The sequence below is a fragment of the Schistocerca nitens genome, chromosome 7, assembly GCF_023898315.1.
Source record: "Schistocerca nitens isolate TAMUIC-IGC-003100 chromosome 7, iqSchNite1.1, whole genome shotgun sequence".
Taxonomy (NCBI): domain Eukaryota; kingdom Metazoa; phylum Arthropoda; class Insecta; order Orthoptera; family Acrididae; genus Schistocerca; species Schistocerca nitens.
This window is the reverse complement of record NC_064620.1, coordinates 148,312,068-148,330,961: the sequence shown is the minus strand read 5'-3', so window position 1 is coordinate 148,330,961 and position 18,894 is coordinate 148,312,068. Positions and strand designations below refer to the sequence as shown.

The 18,894-nt window shown below is 38.6% G+C and overlaps 1 protein-coding gene across 3 annotated transcripts in view; it reads right to left on the bottom strand.

Moving 5' to 3' along the window:
• LOC126194637 (protein arginine N-methyltransferase 9-like) overlaps positions 1–15,141 on the bottom strand; it is a 124,401-nt gene extending 109,260 nt beyond the window's left edge. The window contains exons 1-3 of one of the 3 annotated variants that reach the window (XM_049932808.1): positions 14,691–15,141; positions 13,978–14,150; positions 13,689–13,815 (exon numbers count right to left, since the gene is read on the bottom strand). In XM_049932808.1, coding sequence (XP_049788765.1) covers positions 13,689–13,815; positions 13,978–14,143 — 293 coding nt within the window. In that variant the 5' untranslated portion in view covers positions 14,144–14,150; positions 14,691–15,141. Of the gene's footprint in view, positions 1–8,836; positions 10,903–13,688; positions 13,816–13,977 lie in introns of those variants that run through there. The other 2 variants (XM_049932810.1, XM_049932809.1) reach the window with 2 other exon arrangements.
• Positions 15,142–18,894: the final 3,753 nt, after the last annotated feature.

Sequence of the window (18,894 nt, the reverse complement as noted above, 5' to 3'; positions counted from 1 at the left end):
GAAAGCTTAAATGTGTGGTAGTCTTTTTGTTGTGCATGTATGCGACTGAACACCTCCGCTATATGATGAGTAGCAATCAATCCTTTTCATAATATTGTTGTCATTTCATCCTGGACTTTCCACTGTTTGATAGCCAAAGTCTTAAGTGTTCCTGAATATTACAGCCTCATCTATAATGTTACCGGGCAATATAGTAGAGGCACAAAACCAACCAGGGTGTCCTCAAAACAGAGCACAACATGGATATGTTTGCCTTGGACTAGACCAATATGACCAACAGGAGCAATGCAACTTGTTTGAGGGAAACCTGGTATCCTCTACATACAGGATGGTTACCGGTACAACTGGTGCATGAACTTAGAGTACAATATGATGAACTTACTTACTGATCAGATAAATCGCATATTTCACAAATATTTTACAAATATCAAGTTAAAATGGAGTCATGATAGGGATAACTCAATCAAGAAACTCAGTTCAGTGTGTTACTTCCTTAGAACAGGGATTCCCAAAATTTTCCTCTGACATAACACTTCCACAATCCTGGAATTTTGATGGGACACCTTGTTTATTCAGAAGGTTAATAATTTTTTAAAAAAATGAGAAAACTTGTTTTATTCAGTGGTTACTTCAATTTTTAATCATAACTAATAACACGGAAATTGTATAAAACTTTATTTAAAAAAAGAAAAAATGTCAAAAGGTAAAAAAGAAAAAAAACACCATGTTATTAACAGTTTTTGCAGAGCAATTATTCACTTCTCGTGGAATACCAGTGTTCTGCAGAGCATAGTTTGAGAAGCCCTACCTCAACAGTATCTCTCATTGTGTTCACCTAAAAGCAAGAGTAATGGCTATTCCACGCATTTTCATTCTCTGTTGTCTTGTGGAATTATCTTCTGGGACAGCATACCTAAAGTAAATAAAGTATTTGTTCAGCCGAAGTGAGAGTAAGAATATTGTGTAAAATGTTTAACTGTTCATCCTGCATAAGCCTTTTTAAGATCTTAATATTGTTAGACTCATTTCTCAATACAATTACTACATCATGTTTTTTGCTGCTGATAGTAACAAACAGTCACAATGCAAGATACCAAAATTTCACATGGACCTTGTCCACAGTTTAGAAAGGAGATTTGTACTCTGTTGGTAAGATATACAACAAGCTCCTGCTTAACATAAAGCAAAAAACTGGGAATCCTTACCAATTAAAAAGAAAATTAAAAACATACCACATTAGTTACTCTTCTTACAAATTGTCTGGACATTTAGATTATAGGATTGAAAAGCTGTATTAGCTACATGGTAAGTGTCAGTGTTTTATATGTAAAGCTGTATGACAAGTGGTAGTGTAAAAAATATTTTCTTTGAAAAATACTATTGTAATTAAGTAAACGTTGAGTTACTAACAGCAGGTGAACAGCAGCTACATAGTAAAACAGAGGCGGCAGCAGCATTTTTCAAAGTACAGCTTCCTTCCTGATATACTTGAGCAATATAGTGATAGCTCTTTTAATTGCAATTCACTTGTCTCATAATATACAGATGCCAATCATTTGATTTGAGCACATGAGACAAAAAAAAAAAAAAAAAAAAAAAAAAAAAAAAAAAAAAAAAAAAAAGGACTAATTTTTTGTCACCTCATTGTGCATGCACAAATCAAGCATTAAGCTTTTGCAGATGGCGCAGTTACCGAGTCACCAGCTCTACTGTGAGTGCACTGACTCTACCTGAGTATAAGGCAGTAGTGATCAGTGGACACTGTACACAAACATGGGTAAATGAAAAACATGACAGAGTGGTGAAAAGGGGCAACTGTGTTTGGCCCTGCCCATGGCCATACAGTGTGTGAAGTTGTTGCATTTGCTGGGGTTTCACGGTGGACTGTTCAACGTGTCTACAAGTACGAGGGCGGTTCAGAAAGTAACCTCCGATTGGTCACAGTGCGGGTTGTGGGGGGAGTAGCGACGCCATCTGTGCGTTCATGCACTCAACAGGTCAGTCGGCATCAAGCCGTGGTCGAGTGAACGTCGTACCTGCGCTAGTTTAGTTTTTGTGGCAGTTTGAAATGTGTGCTGCAATAGAAAACCCCGCCAAATGTGAAGTGCGTGCTGTCATAAGGTTTTTTACAGCCAAAGGATATTCTGCAGCAGCTATTCATCGTGAGCTTTGTGCGGTGTACGGACCAAGAGTTATGAGTGAAGGAGTTGTCCGTGAATGGGTACGTTTATTTAAAAGTGGACGAGAAAACGTTCATGATGAAGAGAGGAGTGGTAGACCATCATTGGTGACTGACGAACTCGTTCAGACAGTTGATGCAAAAGTTCGTGAAAATCGACGTTTCTCAATGTCGGAGTTGTCTACTGGTTTTCCACAGATTTCTAAGACTCTCTTGTATGAGATAGTGACAGCAAGATTGGGTTACCGTAAGTTCTGTGCACGATGGGTGCCCAAAATTCTTACCGACCACCACAAAACTCAAAGAATGGCCTCTGCATTAGACTTTCTGTCACGTTATGAGGACGAAGGAGAACCATTGTTAAACAGAATCGTGACCGGTGACGAAACCTGGATTAAGTACGTGAACCCTGAGACAAAAGAACAATCAAAGATGTGGGCACATTCAAATTCGCCTACCAAACCAAGAAAAGCCTCGCAAGATTTTTCTGCCAGAAAACTGATGGCAACGGTGTTTTGGGATGCCAAAGGGGTGTTGTTGGTTGAATTCATGGAACGTGGTACGACCATTAATCAAGACGTGTACTGTGAAACAATAAAAAAGTTACGACGGGCTATACAGAACAAACGCCGTGGTATGCTGACTTCCGGTATCGTTTTTTTGCACGATAACGCCCGTCCTCACTCTGCTCGCAGAACAACGGCCCTTCTTGAGTCCTTCAAGTGGGACGTTATCAACCATCCACCTTACAGCCCAGACCTGGCGCCAAGTGATTATCACCTCTTCATGCATTTGAAGAAATGGCTCGGGTCACAGCGGTTTGATGACGACGAAGAGCTCAAAGATGAGGTCACAGGCTGGCTCCAGGCACAAGTGGGTGATTTTTATGCAGAAGGAATTTCAAAGCTTGTGAAGAGATACGATAAGTGCCTCAATCGCTATGGAGACTATGTAGAAAAATAGTGCAAAGATGTAGTTGTAAGATGTATATATTAAAATATTTTTATTTAACTTGGTGTATTTTTTTAAATCAACCGTAGGTTACTTTCTGAACGGCCCTCGTAGTTGTGTAACGCACCTGGTCACGAAACACGTCGTCAGAACTGTGGTCGGAAAAAGATCCCGATTGAGAGGGAGCAGAAATGCATTACACGGGCCATAAATCAAAATCGCTTCCAAACCTGACAGATATTGCTGCAGGTGGTGAATGAAGGTCCACTTGAGCATCATAGACAATCTGTGGAACATGTTGGAACAGGTAAAATACAAACATCAGCGCACCCACAATTTGGTGGAACTGAGTGATCAAGTCCTCGGTGAGTGGCTTAATCTGAATGCAAAGTAGCAGCACAACCTTGAAGATCCACTTCCTAACCGAAATAGGTGGTTATCAAGTCCTGGGATGGAATTACATGGTATTAAATGAGCCTTGTCATGATTTCTGTAGCAGTGACTAAGTTTTTGTCTGGTGAGCTTATTCACTGTTAATACAGTATTCAGATTTAAGTTCCTATATTTTTGTTGTCTTTCATTCATATGTACCTCGACTCATTCCACATCCATGAAGTTCCTGCTTCTTGATGGGATCTACAGCACATGATGAATGAAAAAATTGTGGATACACTAACTGTGTGAACAAGTAATATTGCATGCAAATAGTATTAAGTGTATAAAACAAACTGAAATGCATTTTGATAATTTTGATATGTTAAAACCAGCAGTCTATTCTGGTGTTCTATTTACCCTTTTCATAATATTTCCCACTTCAGTTATCCTTTGGCTGTCCATCCTTGTAAAAGCTAAGCTATTTCCTGTAAATGGGTCATTCCATGTCGTGTCACCTCAGAAAAGTAAAATTTTCATCTCGACCAACTCTGATTGTTATCAAATTTGGTGTGTTCTTTGCACATATCGATATAATGAAAAACACCAAATTTCAGAATTGTAGCATATAAACATCAGAAGTATTTGCCTCCCAAGGTTCTGAAAATTTGACAAACACTGCAGGCAAAAACAGCTTTAGCTCCTGTTCTAATGGAGACAGAAATGTGAAATTGGTAATCTGGGAAAGGGCTGGGAACAAGCTTTCAAATGATGTGCAACATGACCACATTCAAACAATGCTCACAATTAAGGTCAGTGATCTTGACCTTTGGTTTTAAATATCTTGAAATGTGTCATCTCCAACATTACTGGCAAAAATATATTTACTTCTTCATTGTACACTAAAAAACATAGTTTAAAATCAAATTGGGATGACACTAGGACACACTAACTGATATGCACAGCTGTGTGATACAATAAAGTAATACAAATTGTATAAAGACTGCAGCAAAATGACTTAAATTACTGAAAACTGTGTTAACTGTTAAAAAGGTGTTGTAATAGCAATACATGATAATGTAACAAGGTGAACAGGCCAATAGCAAGCATTCTTATATAACCAATAATGTGGCAAGGCCACACAAATGTTATTAAGTCATGTTACCTGAAAGTAAGTGACAAGATATGAAATCGTGTAAGTGAAGTGTTTGCTTCCAAAGCTTGGATGGCAACGTTGATGCTACATGTATGGGGGAAGTTGTAGCAAAAGGTGTCGTGACTATACAAATGTACCAGATGAAAGTGGAGTTTGAAAGAATGCTGTAATCCCTTGAGAGACAATGGACACAATAGATACAAGGAAAGTCTACATAAAGTCGAAATGCAGATGGTTTATGTAATCAGTTGCATAATGACAGACTACAAAATGTGTGAACAATGTAGAAAATAATTAACACAGAAGTGCATTTGGGTTAAACAACTACAATGAAACAAACAGATAAGAATCACAAACCTGCACAGCTCCTCTGACGATTTACACACATTTGTAGCCCCAAATATTGCTTTATTCCATTAAATAACAGTCTGGTATCTTCTGGTGAGCCTCCAATGAAAAAGAAGAGACTTGAGAGAGGAAACATAAGCACAAAAAAAGTTTGAGAAAGTACCTGTTGTATTCCAAAGTAAATATATATTCAATGTGGTAGAAAGTACAGAGGGTGAAACAAATGTGGGCTCTGAAATTATAATGCAATTGAAAGAGAAATTCAGTACTAGCGACACAAGCTGTAAGAAGATGCTGATCATTCTTCCGAAAAGATGGACCACTTGAAGGATTGAAACTGAATTTGGTGCCTCAAACTATTTAGAGAGAAAAGCGAAACAATTAGTCAATTGCATTATAATTTCAGAGCCCACATTTGTTTCACCCTCTGTACTTTCTACCACATTGAATATATATTTACTTTGGAATACAACAGGTATTTTCTCAAACTTTTTTTGTGCTTATGTTTCCTCTCTCAAGTCTCTTCTTTTTCATTGGAGGCTCACCAGAAGATACCAGACTGTTATTTAATGGAATAAAGCAATATTTGGGGCTACAAATGTGTGTAAATCATCAGAGGAGCTGTGCAGGTTTGTGATTCTTATCTGTTTGTTTCATTGTAGTTGTTTAACCCAAAGAATCATCGCCATTCCTAATATGGTACCTAGACATGTTCTAGGGGAACACACTGTGAACCGCGTGATAAAATTCTATAACAGGGAAGATAAAAGCTGGTGATGGCCTGGGACAAAGGATTTTGCATTGTCAAGAAAAATGGTTCCAGGATTCATAAACCAAAACAACTGGTGTCTGGAAATTGGAATATGGTGCATCAAGCAAGGATAAACCCAAGAACTGTTGTGCAACCTGCGCCACACACGCGCACACACACACACACACACACAGAGGCAATAAATTAAAAAAAAAAAAACGCTTGTTGCTCTCCTTCATAGCCACCAAACAGTCTTAACATCTACAATATCATAAAATTACATAAGAAAAACTTACTATCGAGGAACCCACATGTACAATAATTACACCAGCAAAGCAACTGGTACAACACCACTTTGTCACAATGAATCCTCTGCTGTATGTGATTTAGAAGAAAATTGTGCAATTGTCCTGCAGGATGAGGTACAGTGGTTTCACTGGAGCAGGGCACAGGCCACCGCTCATCCTTTTGTTATTATATACGGCCAGAAACCTGTGCAATTGATCACATATCATATCAGAAAACCTTAAACATGCCACTGTGAATGTTAGTCTTTTGAGTCATTTGATTGACTTCATGATATCCCATTTCCATAGAACACCCAAGTACATGTATTAATTCCCAGATGGCACTGCAGTCCAATGTAAGAACTGCGAGAGTTTTGCAACCATATCTTTTCATCAGAGTGATTGTGTGAAGTGGCACTTCTCTGCCACATCAATTGACAAAGGACCATGTGATGGTATTGCTGCTACCATCAAGATATTTGCTTCCCATGCCACTCTGCAATATATCTACAACTCTCACATAGTGAGAAATCCAGACAGTGTTTGATTGGTGTACCAGTTGCTTTGCTGGTGTAATTATTGTACATGTGGGTTCCTCGATAGTAAGTTTTTCTTATGTAATTTTATGATATGATTTATCCTCATTTAGTCATAAATGGTGATCTTTGTTGTCTGTACTCTTATACTTTTCTATCATGCTATGTATGTTTCCATGATGCTTTTTGGCATCAAAACTGGTAGCACGTTTTGAATAAACAACACTGGATTACAATATTGCTGTTGGATTTAGTTATCACTATTTGAGTACTTCATGACAGGCTGCTGCCCCATGGTCCTTGGTGGATTACGAGAGATATTTATATACGTCTTTTTTTGCATCAGATTTGCACCTGAAGGCCAAAATTGGAACCAATTTTGCCCAGTGTAAATCATTTTGGCACTAACACATTAGAATATCTATGAATTTTTGCTAGCATGCGATAATTAAAGCCAACATTGGATCTCTGTGAGTAACTGCACTTTAGTTATAACCACCTAGTGTCATATTTTGTCACTGAAGGTCAGATCTCATAGTCTGTTACCTTGCATATTCCAAATGCTTGTCAATTGCCTGTTTACCTTGCTGCCTTACTGTGTGTTGCCACTGCACCAACCTTTTTAACAATTAATAAGCTTTTCAGTGCTGCATGACATTTTGTTGCAGTCTGTATACAATCTGTATTGCTTTATTGTATCACATATTAATTGGTATATCCTAATGTCAGCCCAATTTCATTTTTTACTATGTTGTGTAATGAACATCAAGATGCAAATATATATACATATATTGTCTAAAGCATTTGTCGAATTCAGCATTTTTTCAGAATTTTGTGTGGCTGTAACTTTTGTTGTACTTGTGCTGCAATTCTGAAATTTAGCATTTTTCATTCTCTAGTCACATGCGATGAACACACCAAATGTGATGAAAATCAGAGATGGTCAGTTCACAGTTGTGTTGGTTTGACATGGAATGACTCAAATACGTATAATGTTCTAAAATACGACAAATTTTGCTATCATTTGTAGCTGTTCTCAGCTCACTGTTGACCAGGTACTTACCAAGTGATTTTCATTTTCAGAGTTTGCTTACTTGGGAAGCTCTTTGTGCCTAAAATAGGAGTACATTGTTTCAAAGCTGTTTCAGTTAAGGGCCTTGCAAGTTCATCTAACTGTTTATTAATGTAGAAGAGGGACCCCCCCTCTTCCTTCCAAAAGTGCCTTCTTTTTGTTCAACAATAAAAAGAAAATTCATAGCAGATGTAATTTACTAGTGTTTACTTAGTTAACCTCACAAACTTTTTTAGACATACAAATCACCTGAGCACTTCCAGTTGGTTAGCTGTGAAAAAACTCCAAACCCCTCAAATTACAGGGAGTGTTTTTGGTTGAATTTATAGGCTTCATAGGAATCCCACATGAACCTTGGGAAATAAAGATCAATTCGGACAGGACCCTGCATTATTTGGATAAGCCAGATATATAATCAGGGTGTTTCAAGTGCCCCAGAGGTTGCTCTCTGATTGCTCCACTATAACAGCCACATATCGATAATGCTCATCTCCCTTTAATATATGTAGTTACACTGCAAACTAACCACTTTCATGTGTGTGAGGGCTACCGGTAAAGTAATCTCCATTAGGCTTTACATAAAATACTGGATTTATTAGAGCAAATTTATTAGAAATACTTTTATATTACTTATTCATGTAATTGCCAATCGGGGAGAGAGGGTGTGCTGTGTAGAGCACATGAGAAGAACTAAGAAGAGGATAGGGAGGGCCAAAGAGAATGGTGGATGATGGGAGGCTATAGAGAAGGGTTGTAGAGCAGAGAGGTGCAGCAAAAATAGATAAAAGGAACATGGCACCAAAGAGAGCAGGCTTGGACAGGGAAGAAAACACACTTGTAGCATTTGCCTCTTATTTCTAAACTCACGCTCATAAATCAAGGATAACTGCAGAATGTGGTGCCACACAATGTGGCACTACGCAAAACTGGTGCTAATAGCATAGGCACATAGGGAACACACACGGCAGAGATCTGCAAGTCCACGGTATTGGTGATAAGTTGAGAAAACCATCCCAAAACACATGTGCTACTAAACGCCACTGTTTCCTGCGCATGTACCCCCGACATCAATATGGGATATGATCACCATGCACACGTACACAGACTGCACAACGGGTTGGCATACTCTGGATCAGGTGGTCGAGCAGCTGCTGGGGTATAGCCTCCCATTCTTGCACCAGTACCTGTTGGAGCTCCTGAAGTGTCCTAGGGGTGTGAAGAAGTGCTGCCATATGTCGACCGAGAGCATCCCAGACGTGCTCGATGGGGTTTAGGTCTGGAGAACAGGCAGGGCACTCCATTCACCTGATATCTTCTGTTTCAAGGTACTCCTCCACGGTGGCAGCTTGGTGGGACCGTGTGTTATCATCCATCAGGGGGAAGGTGGGACCCACTGCACTTCTGAAAGGTGGACATACTGGTGCAAAATGACGTCCCGCTAAACCTGACCTGTTACAGTTCCTCTGTCAAAGACATGCAGGGGTGTACGTGCACCTATCATAATCCCCCCTACATCATCAAACCACGACCTCCATACAGGTCCCTTTCAAGGACACTAAGGGGTTGGTATCTGGTTCCTGGTTCACGCCCGATGAAAATCCGGTGAGAATCACTGTTCAGGCTATACCTGGACTCGTCCATGAACGTAGCCTATACTATTATTTAAACTAGTTGTCACTTGACAGGCAACAGGCTGCAGGGATCCCGCAACCAATAAACCAATCGCAGCCGGCGCTGTCGGCTGCCACTGCGTTGCCACTTCGCTCTGTTAAGCTGACTGAGGCATTGTTCCAGCCAGTCCTCAGCGAGCCGTTGTAGACGTGCGGGTGAGAGATTTGAATGACTTGTAGCTTCACGTGTTTACGATGTCTGATGAAAGCAGTTGCAAGAGAGGGAGGTCAAGGCTGCACACTCCTCGGAAACATCCAAAAACTGGCGGACATGGCATCGTGATACGCAGTCAGGCGCGTGAATACGTGTGTTCCTTAAGGGAGTATTTAGAGAGAGAGAGAGGGATGGATGCAGGAGAGCCTTCGTTCCTTTGGATAAGGTGGTGGAGCGAACTGCAGCTGCTCTGCAAGTTAGCGAACAATTAGTAATAAGAATCTGCAAGGAGAAATTCATGAAAGAAGGCTCAAGTGGATCATCTAAATTGGAGACACCTGGGAAAAAGAGGTGACTAGAGAAGAGGGTCACAAAACTTGACTCTTTTCAGGAAGATGCCATTCATCGTCAAATATACACATTTTATTCGAGGAAGGAGTATCCAACACTCAAAAAACTACATGCTACCCTCACAGCGGCTGATCTGTTTCAGGGTAGCAAATCGTCTTTGTTAAGAGTCATGAAAATGTCAGGAATCCGCTATAAATCCATCTCTGGCAGAAAGTTACTAATGGAACACCAAGATATTGCAGCCTGGAGATGCCACTTTCTTAGAGAATTAGTGGGGACAAATTTTGATGATATATTTTGGCTTGATGAAATGTGGGTGAATGCAGGACACAGTTTAAAAAAAGGCTGGACAGATGGTACCATCAGCGGTAGTATGGCAGCTCCGATCGGCAGAGGAAAAGCGGTTTCATTCCAAATTGTTTGCTGCTATTCAGTTCAAATAAGACCTCCGACTACCACAAAGAGATGAACCACAATACTTTTGTGAAATGGTTTGAAGACTGTGTGCTCCAGAACTTAACAAAAACTCTATCATGGTTATGGATAACGCTCCTTATCACTCAGTAATACAAGATAAAGCACCCACAAAGGCAACAAGGAAAAACGACATTGTTAGCTGGTTACAGAAACATAAAGTACAGTTTGACATTAATTTGACAAGGGCAGAATTATTGGAACTTGTATCGCAACACAAGCCAAAGAACCCGATTTACATTTTGGATGAAGTAGCAAAAAAAATTTGGGCATAAAGTGCTCAGATTGCCTCCTTACCATTGCCATTTCAACGCAATAGAGCTGATTTGGGCTCAGGTTAAATGGCATATTGCTGCAGAAAATAAGAAATTCACATTAAACAAAGTGGAACGCCTTTTGAAAGAGGCAGTTGAAATTGTGACATCGGAAGACTGACATAAGGTAGTGCATCACGTGAAAGGAGTGATACAGGACACGTGGATCAATGAAGGTATCTTACAACAAAGTGTCGAAGACCTGATTACATCTGTCAATAAGAGCAGTGACACGGATAGTTCCACTGACTCTGACTCTGAATTAAGCAGTGTTTTCACATTGTCTGATTAGTGTGTAGTGTACTTACTGCCATTAAATATTGTGTTTGTGAATTTATTTCGATTAATACTTATTCTTGTTGTGAGACTAAGAAATACTGTTTGGCCAGCTCTCGTCATCTCCTTACAGTAAGTTAGACTGAATTTTAAATTTTATTTCATTTTGTATATACACCAAGATGTTATTCAATGTGTGTAATAGTTTTCGAGATTTGCAATCTAAAGAAAACTTTTCCGGACACGAAAATTTCTCACACTTCAATAGTTAATGTAACAACGGCCCTAATTAAAATTAAGAAAAGATATTTGATATGCTTATAGATACCACTGAGACCGATACTGTACGTACATTTCAAAATATTTACATAATATTTAGAGGAGATAGAGATTTTAAACGTCATACTTGTTTCGAGCTCAGTACTGATAGGGTTGCTTAAAAACACTGTTTTCAGAAATTTATATACAGGAAACGTAATGCACTACGAAAACTTTTAAGGATTCTTTGCCGAGTGCATTATTTTGGTAATGAATGGAAAAAAATATTTTGCTGTGATGCCAATAGTTTTTCAGTAATGATGTGATAAGTTAGAAGCTGTTTGTGAAATTAGAATTTAAATGGTTTCAAACAAATTAACGTAACTCTTGTCCTAATTAAAATTAAGAATAGATATTTGACCGATTGAGAGACATAGTAGAGATATACATCATATGTGGGTTTGAAACTTTTTACTTACTTTTTGTAGAAGATACAGGCTTTAAAACTATTTCCTATTACTGGGGGTAGCGATGCGCTGAGGCGGCTGCCTCAAGCCAGTGCTTGACGTGACAACACCAGAACTTCACAGCGCAAACGTCAAGTGACAACTGCTTTAAATCAGACTTTAGGACCACTGTTCCAATGACCATGTACTGTGTTCCTGACAACAGGCTTTACTGGCTCTCCTGTGACCAGGGGTCAGTGGAATGCACCTTGAAAGTCTCCGGGCGAATAAACCATGTCTGTTCAGTTGCTATACACTGTGTGCCCACCAGAGCGTTGTTTCACCATGTATCAGCATTATCCTTAATTTATGAGCATGAGTTTATATCTGCATCATGAATGGTTACCTTCACTTTACCCTTTTTTCTTTTATCAGTCCTATGACTCTCCCTCTATTGTATTACTAGCATTCATCCTTAAACTGTCACACCAGAAACACTATATGTAACAAACTAAAACACAAATAATATTACAATTCATTACTTGTGTTTTAATTATGTTAAAAAGACATCTTGTAACAAGATACAAATTTTATATGTCAAATTATCAGAAATGTTCCAAATATACATGGTTACAGTGTGTTCAGTGAAAAATTTCCCATACTGTTGCAGAGAGCTAATACAGTCAACTGTGAAATTAAATATTTACTAATATTTAAAAGACAATGTAAGTCCTATGTAAATTTACAATGAGTACAGAGAAAAACAAATGTGATACTCAACTCTGTATTAGTACGTTTGCCTCTAGCATTTTACACTTAATATGAACAAAACAAAGAAATACAAACACAACATACAGCAAAACATGAACAAAGTAGTTTATCTAAATTCTGACACTAAGATCAAATATTGCTTGACAATTATTCACAATAAATGCTTCTCACTCCATTTTTTAAAGTGGTTCTTTATGTTCTTTTGGTAAAGCAGTCTTATCCTTGCATCATTGTTACTTTTGCAGTTTAACGGCAAAACTAAGATAGGAATGATCTGATAATATTAAGTACAGCCTACTCCACTGTATTTTCATAACATACTTTACAGTCAGTCATTTGTATACTACCCATTACATCCACAAATATTAATATGGATGCAATGAACTTTATAGTGTTCATGTACTCTTCCCTACAACAAGTTTGTGACCTTCAACACATCGAACAGAGGGAAAAAAGGGGGCATTGTAACTAAAGCACAACAGTTGGGAAAGAGACTGTGTGTTTATTCATCTGTAAACTTTCAAAAAGATTTTGATTTTCAAATAAGTGAATGATTGTCTCATTATACCATATTTCAATATGTGAAGACAGTTCTGGCAAAATACTTCTCGGTACACTGAATGAGTATATTTCATGTGGTGACCAGTGCGCCAGATTTTGCAGCCTTGCAGTTACTGTATGCACAACAAGTGGAGTGAAACCCAAGCAACTGCCGCCACTTTCTGAACTACTGCCATTCCAGTATACTACAGGATAACCCAGTAGAATACCAGTCAGTGTAGGTACACACCATTCACTATCTATGCTTAAGAACATGACAGGGAACCCACCATTTTTCGTTGTAATTAAGAATTTCTCAATGTTTCTCACAACTTCCATGACCATACTGTCTATGTTATTGTATACAAGTGTGCCAGGCTTAATGATAACAGGTGTTTTAAGATCTTCTCTTACATCTACAAAATAAAAACTCTGTTTACTATTAACAATTTCTTTGGCATTCTTTAAGACATTTTTTGTACTGATTATGAAACACTCCTGAGCACAGCACAATACATGTACATCTGCTTGTAACAGACTATGATACTTTAACTTTGCTACAACCTGGGATATAACAACAGGATCAACAGCACCACCAATATCCCATAAAAACCCTGTTTTCAGATTCTGATTTATTGTTTCCAGGCTTAAGAAAATTTTTGCAAAGTATTTCCAAAATATTTTACCAAAATGTTCCGAAAACACTTGCTTCCACTGATCAAAGACTTCCATATTTTACACATCCAACCTAATCCAATGAACATTAAGAGCTAATTTCTCACCTGTATAAATGAGCACCAAGGTTATTTAAAACAGCGTCATTGTCCCCAAATATCTCCAATGCCTGTTCATAACAGTTGAATAAATCTGTGTATCGGTTTTGTGATTCGAGAATATTGCCCCATGAGCCTAAAATTAACAGAAACCATTAACTGTCAAAAGCTATAATCTAATTTTCCGCGACCTGTTAAAAAATATTCAGTCTACAATTAAATTCTGTAACTTTTCATGACACACACACATTACTAGCAACATCTTAAAAATAAATAATTTATTTAAAAATCCATTTACATAAACATAATGAAAACTGCTCTTTGAGTTCCGGTTTCCACTGAGGATTGAGTTTCAATGCAACAAGGAAATGAGCAAATGCTCTTCCAAAATTCTGCTTCTGAAAGTACAATTCAGCTTGCTGCCGGGATCTGCAGGCAACTTCCCTCCAAGCTTCTGGTTTCATTATTTTTCTAGAGCGTTGAAACGGAAAGAAAAATTAGTTGTGACGCTATTTAATGTGGAATATTTGGCAATTGGTTTTTTTTCACTGGCGACGAAATTAAATACACAAACATCGCCAACAACTGTTAGGTCATCCATATGTACAACATATTGCAACCAGGCATCAACTGTAGACCTGACGTTCATTTCCATGAAGCCATGTCAATATTCATCTTTCAGTGAAAGGCCTACAACAAAATGCTTTTAATGAAAGTTGTTCTCCATTAAAATGCGCAAAGGAAAGAACGCTGTCACTTATTTTAGAAGAGGAAACAGAATATAAATGTTACATTGTTTTTTAGGTTTCTCTTTAATTTAGGTATCGTTCTTTCTAATTATAAAAATTCAAATAAAAATGGAAAAAAGGTACGTGTCCGTGTCGCGAACACACGCAAGAGTAGCATCAGTTCTTTCGTTTCGACACTTCTCACTATAAAATTCGTATTAGGAAATTACATTTCACACGCAACTCGATTACTATTACGGAATTAATACTATTGACTTGTCACCTATGGATCCGACCGCATTTTAACACATATACCCAAGAAGAACTGTTCAATTCTTTTGATAGTCACAACTCACAGCAGAAATGAGCACCCTGGGCATAGATGTATTTGTTCTTTGTTGTCGCGGTACTGCGATCCTAAGCTGTAGAATACATGCTAGCCTTCGACCATATGCTAGCCCAGATCACGATCTGGGATGCTAGCAAACAAAACAGCATCTCATGATCTCTTCAGTTGGCATATTCCTTGCAATTTTGGAAGCCGTTTCTGATCTCTTCTTGGGAAATAAACTTTCCGATCGCTCTCAAGAATATTGAGAAAGGTTACGGCAGCCGCGCTGTGCAGTCGTTTGTGCTTCTTGCAGCGGTCGTCACCGATACTGTAAGTTGTTTAGTGGAACTGGTATCAAGTTTTTTATTTTTGTGTAATCTACTGGATATTTTACCTACAAGTAGTTAGCAACAAGTGTCAAAGCACCGTCGCTGGGAGATTTCTCTCAGTGGCTATTTTTAAAATGGAAACTAATGACGAAATCCCAGTCGATACAGTCCAAGGGTCGGCTGTCGCTTTGCATACGAGACACAACATCGAGACTGTCATGATGCACCCTCCTTCAACAGTGTTATTTACAAATAAGCATCAACTGGGTACCATCGAAATGTGCTATCAAGATCACTGTCCTCAGAATGATAGGATGGAGATGGATCAGCAGTAATCAAGCTCAGCTGTTTTGCCGCAGTGTCTGACAAACAACACCGAGCAACTAAAGGCAAGACACCGATCACCATCACCCCAACAGGCAACAGCTTCTGACGCAAATGTTCCGAAGAAGTCAAAGGCAAGTGAAAAGCGCAGTAGTAATGTTGGGTCTAGTGCAGCAGGGGATACAACCCGTCGGCTTTGAACAATGACGTCATTCCTTAGTCATAGATCGTAATGTCTTCACTTCGAGGCATAGATAATAAAGCAGTTCTGTGTTCTAATAAGCACTATCATTAAAATAATTGAATGTTAATCTAAAAGCGATCGCTTGATATTCGGTGCATCATTAAATGTGTGATTTAATTAACTTAATTGTTTGTTTTTTATTCGTCCGGTACTTAATATTTTTCGTAATGATATTGAGGTAATGTGGATTGTGTTTTTTGGCTTTTTTTTAAAAAAATCTCACGAGATAGAATAAACTGATCCTACTTTATTTAGCAATCAATAAAAAAACTAAACTAAAACATAACAGCTTTTGCTGTTATCTTTCCATTTCGCTTTTTTACTGATTGCTTAATAAAGTAGGATCAGTTTATTCTATCTCGTGAGTTTTTTTTTTTTTAAAGCCAAAATACACTTATCAGCTACCGAAGGCAGCTACAACACTACGAAGAATCGCTTCTCCGCTTCTGACAAGATATTGCTTAATAAAGTAGGATCAGTTTATTCTATCTCGTGAGATTTTTTTTAAAAAAGCCAAAAAACACTATTGCTTAATAAAGTAGGATCAGTTTATTCTATCTCGTGAGATTTTTTTTAAAAAAGCCAAAAAACACTATTGCTTAATAAAGTAGGATCAGTTTATTCTATCTCGTGAGATTTTTTTTTTTAAAGTCAAAAAACACTTATGCTTTTGACAAGATCAATGTTTATCTCTCTCGCATTCCTTTGTTTCTCAACATTCTCCTCAGCTCTTTCATCTCTGTAATACATGCTCTCTGGCGACTTGTGACGTCATTGTTCAAAGCCGACGGGTTGTATCCCCTGCTGCACTAGTCCCGTAATGTTCAAGGGGATGTAGATATAGTAGATATTGATAATGTTGCATACACTGTGGAAGTTCTAGGAGTAGACAATAACTTGGGTGTAATATAGGAGACAGGAATTGCAATGAACAGCCTGCTTCCCAAAAGTGTGTTAGTTGTAAAAACTTGGACAATTCAGAGACCACAACTGTACCTCCTACAGGAAATAACACGTTTCTTAGTAACAACAAATATGCTAGTAAAGATAATACATATGAATCAACAGACATGGGTTCCTTCGTCGTCTGTGTAGAGGGAGAAAATGGTAATGTAGGAAATTTAATCCAATGGCTCTTGGAAGAATATTGTTTACAGAAAGTAATAACTAAAGACATGAAACAGTTAATACCTCAGCTATTGGTAGAAACAGACATAAAATTGAAACCAAAACAGGGTAGTCTGCAAGCAAGTTGCGGTTGCTTGGTGTTTTTCGGCTGAAGAATATGGAGGCTTATATTCCAAATTTCCTAACAAAGAGAAAGGAATTATCCGTGCTGTTGATATTGCATTACCCCACCAAGACATCCTTGCAGAAATAAAGTCGGAATTTTTAGTAACCGACGTAGGAAGGTTCACAAAGAAAGTAATAGAAAATGGAGAGTTGAAAGTACTTCCCATACCGAAATGTGTTGTAACATTTAAATCTCAACGACTTTCCCAGTACATATATTTGTGCAGTATGCGATGTCCTGTTGCACCGTATGTCCAGTCAGTTTTGCGATGTCACAATTGCCTTAGATATTTCCATTTAAGTTTGCAATGTCATAGTAGTGCCCACTGTGCGAATGCATGAGAGCCCATGAGACCTCACAGTGCTCTCATGCCAGAAAGCCCAGATGTTTGCATTGCAACGGAAACCACCTCGCACCTGATCGCTGTTGTCCGATTTATCGGCAGAACATGGTAGCAAAGTGCAGCGAAGCCTATTGCGCTTCTTCGCAACTGGCGTCTTGTCACTGTGACCATCATTTGCGCAGCCTACTACTGGTGTTTCTACAACACGAGAACTCTCTCCTAGTGACCGGCCTAAAATATGCGAGAAACCAAAAGGTTTGAACATGACGGACAGTAGGCTAAAACAGGGACCAAAGGGTGCAGTTATGTCGGTTCCAGCTCCCAGGTCTTACAAAAATAAATCATTTACTAGCAGTCCATAGAAGCAGGGTTATTCTCATATGTTATACGAATTTCAGGGTCCACAGAACTCAATACAATCCAATCCATATCCTCCCACTCCTCTGACAACATCTTATACTGGTCGAGAAACTACTATTAACAGCCTTTCTGCTTTAATAATGCAGATCTTTCTTTCTCTTAAAAATGAAACAGACATGGTAATGACACAGGCTCTTATATGTAATGCTGTTGAAGACTTCTGCAAATCTGGCAATGGCTTTTAAAGTACTCCAGTGGAATGCACGGTCAGCAATCTCATACAGAGAAAGCCTTTATCAGGAGCTTAGCAGCAAGCACATACCAGTAACTTGTATTTGCGAAACTTGGTTTCAGCCAACTCAACGAATACAATTCAAAGAATACGCTGTTCTCAGAAATTACAGCGACGACGGAAAAGGAGGAGGAGTAGCCATTTCGATTAGAGAGCCAGTTAAGTTTAAAAAACTGGACATCACTATTAGGACATCAGAATGCCAGGTAGTTGCTGCTGTAATTTACACTCCTAACGGCACAGTCACCGCCGTCACCATTTACAAACCACCTAAGTGTAAAATACAAGATCATTCACTGGATCAGATTGTAGCCCAGCTTCAGACGCCATTTCTCCTTTGTGCAGACTTCAACACACATCACTCACTATGGGGTTGCGTAATGGATTACACGGATGGCAGAGAGTTAGTTACACTTTTTGAAAAGTTTTATGTGATTCTTCTAAATGATGGTTCTCCTACTATGATACATAACCCAAACAGAAGATCGTTGGCTGTCGATCTGACATTGTACTCTGTTGACTTCAATCACGTAGCGGTGTTGACGGTCAAACGAGATCCTCTTGGCTCATCATTTCCCTCTGGAAATCACAATAGAGTTACCTACAAATACAGTAGAAATCTACCCAAACAGCAGGTGGAAAATAAAGGATGCTGACTGGCCAAAGTATACTGCAACAGTCCAGGTGAAGTTTCAGTCTTTTAACAATTTGTTAGCTCCGAAAGAGGCCTACAAACAGCTAATTTGAGTTATTGAAGACGCTGCAACAACTTCCACTCCAAGAACGAAGGAAGTAATCGGTTTGAAGCAATGGCCTCCAGCCTGGTGGACACCAGAGTGCTCTGGAGCCATAGCACAGCGCAAACCTGCGTACTATAAATTCTGTAAACAACAAAATGTAGAAAACTTCATTGCATATCGGAAAATAGCAGCGGAAGTTCGAAGTCGGTTAAAAGACTATAAAAAGAATA